General features: G+C 49.0%; 1 protein-coding gene across 1 annotated transcript; it reads right to left on the reverse strand.

Moving 5' to 3' along the window:
- Positions 1-320: 320 nt before the first annotated feature.
- Positions 321-3,968, reverse strand: LOC100901010 (F-box protein 42). Its single transcript, XM_029113089.1, has 13 exons — positions 3,852-3,968; positions 3,528-3,740; positions 3,261-3,387; positions 3,049-3,151; positions 2,790-2,943; positions 2,584-2,665; positions 2,224-2,335; positions 1,974-2,104; positions 1,603-1,652; positions 1,381-1,475; positions 854-1,006; positions 617-765; positions 321-462 (listed from the first exon to the last, which is right to left on the reverse strand). The coding sequence occupies exons 2-13, from the start codon at positions 3,615-3,617 to the stop codon at positions 341-343; spliced, it is 1,368 nt and encodes a 455-aa protein (XP_028968922.1). The 5' UTR covers positions 3,618-3,740; positions 3,852-3,968; the 3' UTR covers positions 321-340.
- Positions 3,969-4,249: the final 281 nt, after the last annotated feature.

Below are 4,249 nucleotides of genomic sequence, written 5' to 3' on the forward strand. Positions count from 1 at the left end.
AATCATGATATAAGACTTACAGCAGTAATTCGTCCCCCAGCACTGCAAGAGAGACAGGGAACTTCCGTTCTCTTAGATACATTACTCGTAGATTTGATGGATCAGCTGTCCATCATTGAAGATGTACATGATCATTCGAGAGCTCCATGCGAGTGGCTCGCGTGAAAGTTCTAGACCGTTTTTTTATTGCGTCAGCTCACTCAAGATCTCCCAGTGAGGTCGAGAGACTCTAGCTTTCATGTTGATCCACGACATGGAAATGTCATTCCAGCCGTTTGACTTTCGTCGAATATTTTGGGAACGGAGTTATTTGCCCCCTTTATCCGGTCAGGTATGAAATTTATATCACGGCTTGCTGGAACGAGAGTGAGTACAGGGTATTTGATGCAGTTTCTACATTGTTGTCGGTTCGAGGAGCCGCGGTAGAATCTCTTCTTATGCCACCGAACATTAGGAGTTCGCCTGCAAAGGAAAGTTCTCACTGAACTGATTATGTCCGAACCCTGGCGAGGATAGTGATCTTACAAGCGAGATCGAACCGCGAGCTCAATACCTGACCTCACGCCTCTGACACGATGATTCGACCTGATTCCATCTGACTGATGATGTTGCTCACCTTCGCCTTTGACGAGTGTGTAGAGCACAAGATGCTCGGGTTGCCGAGCCGAGGTCTCGCCTCGCTCGAGCCACGTAACTCGATGCTTTTCAACAAGTTCCGAAATGTTCAGTGCGTAGACACACATCGTGGACTGCCACGCTTTTGTGCTGGGATCGGAAGCAGAAAAAGGTAATTACTCCTAGATGGTTGCAAAACATTCGGATCCCAATAATAGGACATCGGAGGAAAATTTACCCTGAGGTATTGGGCGGGAAGTTGAAGTCCGCAGCGTTCAGCGTCGACGGTCCCGAGCTGCCCGATCGATGGAGAATGTTCTTCTTCGCATACCGACTACGACCTAGAATGACGACATTATCGCCAACGCGACAAGCGGGATGGAAGCTGAGCCTGGAAGGAATATCTCGTATTCTTCAGAAGAAGCGTACAGAGGAACCGCCCTGCGCATCCTCGGACCCACCCGAGCTTCACTTGAATTGGACATACAGTGAAACCTGTCTCCTGGAACTACTGTGCAGCCAACACGGGATCACAGACACCGCCCTAGCTGCGGCGACACCTGAGCTTTCCGGCCGTTTTCCCACGAACCGATCGCGATAGAGGCCTATGAAGTTCTCAACGCGTAATCGGACCGCCTGAGTTATCACCGTGAATTCCTATGGAACCGCGGGTGGTCTGGCAAAACGGTCCTACAATAAAGTGGTCCCCGCGTGCGGTAGTTCCGTGGTACAGGTTTCACTGTATTGGTCATGAGGATGATTTACCTTGGCGCGCCGTCTTTCTGATTGGTGACTTCTATCAAATGCCACTTCCAATTTCGACCACTCGGGAAGCCTTCACTGTCTCCGTCGTCCAACGCCTGCGATGGAGGGCAATTAGGGACTCACTTGGATATATCGGCTGCTCCATCCGGCGACCGTCGTTTAGACTCTTTGGAGAGCTTCGATCACTTCTCTCAGCGGAGGAACATCGAGAGTCCGACTTACCTCCAACAACCACATGTCATACAGCATCTCGTCCGGTCCGCTACATCCACCTGTAAAACGAATCATGAGCGATTCGATTCAATTCCCAGGAGCGAAACGAATACGCTCCTTCCCGAACATACATGATTGAGTATTCGCATAGCTCTCAAAGCACGGACAGCTCCTCGAAGACTGCGACTCTTTTCACCATAATATAATTGACGATATTATCTATTGGGATACCTGAGGTTGCTTGCCAACAAGTCACGCCTATGTCGCCAAGGTCTCGAACGCCTCCATGTAAGGAGTAGTTCGCCCTTTTGTCAGTTTGGCTTGGAGTGCCGACTCTTTACAATGTCATCAACAAGCATCGATCAGAAGGAGAAACTCACCAATGATGAAAATGTGATGGTCATCCACAATGATCTGGGAATGACCGTATCTAGCTTTGGGTTTTTTGCCTTCTATTGTTTGTTTCTGCCACTGCATGCTCCGTAGATCGAGAAGCCAGATGTCGTTCGACCTGGAGAATTATTGTTTGGATTTAGGAACGACCCACACGTGGATTATAGCGAGGTCGAGAGCCCAGGTGAGACCCCGGATACCTGAAATCTAAGGAATATCTTCCAGAAGCTGACTCACATATTGTAAGGAGGACCGCGGCCGTCATCAAGAGCTTGGAGTCCTCCAAATAGCAGCATCAAGTTTTTCCGGAACAAAGCGGCCGAATGACCCGCGGTCGCTGGGCAGAAACCTGAGAGAATGGAAGAGTCGTCCAATTAGATTGCGTTGTCCTCCCACCGCTTCCTGGCTCCGTCATGGAAAATGTTCTCGGTCAGAACTTGTTACACATATCCGCATTGATGTCCTCACTCACAATCAGTCCGAAGTATTGAGTCACTCGTCATTAATGACATATATCATTCAAATAATATTCAAAACTCATATGTGATTCGGACTTACCTATTTCCATTTAGCAAATAGAAGTTCAATCGCACTCACCTGAGCTTTCTCGACGTGCTACTTCGGTCCATCTATTCAATGCAGGATCGAAGAGGTGTATACTATCGAATATACGCCATGACTGGAACAGAAGAGCAAATGATTTAGTGTTCCCGGATGAGTTCCCTATTCCTGTTTCCGTAGATAGGCGGAACCTTCCACGGATGATCCAGATAAATGAAAGTTCCGACTGTGCGATGACCTACATTGTACAAAGGGTAATACGGTGATGTGTGCGCCCAGCCTCCGAAAAGCACAAGTTTTTCTTTGTACGCTATTAAGGAAGAGCAGGCTTTTGGAGGCGGAGGTGTCCCGAACGACAACGGTCTGACCCAAACCCTGCGTGAGAGATCGAAAGACCTGCGAGGGGAGTCTTCTGAGTTAGAGCGCCCGATCAGTGTACGAAAGAACGAGAGCACCTCATCAGAGAATTCAGACGAGTGCCTATGTTCGGAGGGCGCTCACCAGAGATCATTATAAGTTGTCGAAGTGTTAGAAGTGCATCCGCCGAAAATGTACATTCGTCTCCCGAGCACAGCACAAGCGTGAGAATGTCGTTTCTGAATGCCTTTAGTGGGAGGAGTCCAGGGTAGTCTTAAGAATCGTCCGAGGGCATATCGCTCCGAATCAGTCTACATTCAGATTCATGTAAACATTCTTCTCGAGAGCAGACTTACATGAAGAAGTCCCGGCTTGTTGTCTCTTAATGAACCAGTCCAATGCTTGCTTCTGCACCGCCTCGTTCAAACCACGTCTTTTTTTCTCCAAGGCACTTTTCGCCATCCGATTCCACAAATGATTCACCTGAATGTAAGAATCGAATAGATGGTCGTCCCAGGTTCACTTTCACTCAGTCGGTCATCCTCCTGCTTGACGGGGAATGGTACATATAATGGTCAAGGGACCTGGTCGACCAAGCCGACCAGACTGCGCGCAGTTCTCACCTGGGAACATGATTTAAGATCAGAATACGGTGAGACGTGCAGAAGTATGTACTCCAGAACATACTCTGGCAAGTCGTTGATCGAAGCCATTTGCGCTCCTACGATGGGTCACGAATTCCTAGGAATGATCGTCTCAATCATTCCCGGGCTACCTCAGCTCGAGCTACGATCGGTGGTGGGGATTATCCTCAGATAGTCTGATCTGAGATCCTGCTTCAATAGAACGAGTGTCAGCGAATCAAAGAAGATCATCTGATCGCCGAAGCCCGACGATTTTTCGAACAGCTGCTCGGGGGACCTTGAGTGTTTTAATTGGGAACTCACCGAGGCCGAAGAATGGGATTCTGATGGTAGTCATCTCACATGCGGATGAAAGTCATGTTTGCCATCACAAGCAGCTGAGAATCATCCGTGGGTCCGAGGAGGCAGGGACAGTGGAACATTTTTCAAGTCCACCGACGAATGGGAGAGAGCGGAGCAACATGGCGGCGCCCTGTTCAAATCTGCGCGCAGTAAACAGAACAAGAGTTTTTGTCAGGAGGCATTGGCCGAACTCCCCGCGGAGCCACTGATATCTCGAAGCGATGCGACGCCAACCACTATAAATTCTTCAACTTCAGCCATTCTGAATTCGAATCTATGCAGCTCTTATGGCCTGTGCCTGTGCGGTTGTCGGTCGGGAAAGTATGCTCCTCCTCGAGATCGGATGGATAAAGATGATC

This window comes from Galendromus occidentalis, unplaced genomic scaffold (assembly GCF_000255335.2).
Source record: "Galendromus occidentalis unplaced genomic scaffold, Mocc_1.1 scf7180000076295, whole genome shotgun sequence".
Classification (NCBI taxonomy): domain Eukaryota; kingdom Metazoa; phylum Arthropoda; class Arachnida; order Mesostigmata; family Phytoseiidae; genus Galendromus; species Galendromus occidentalis.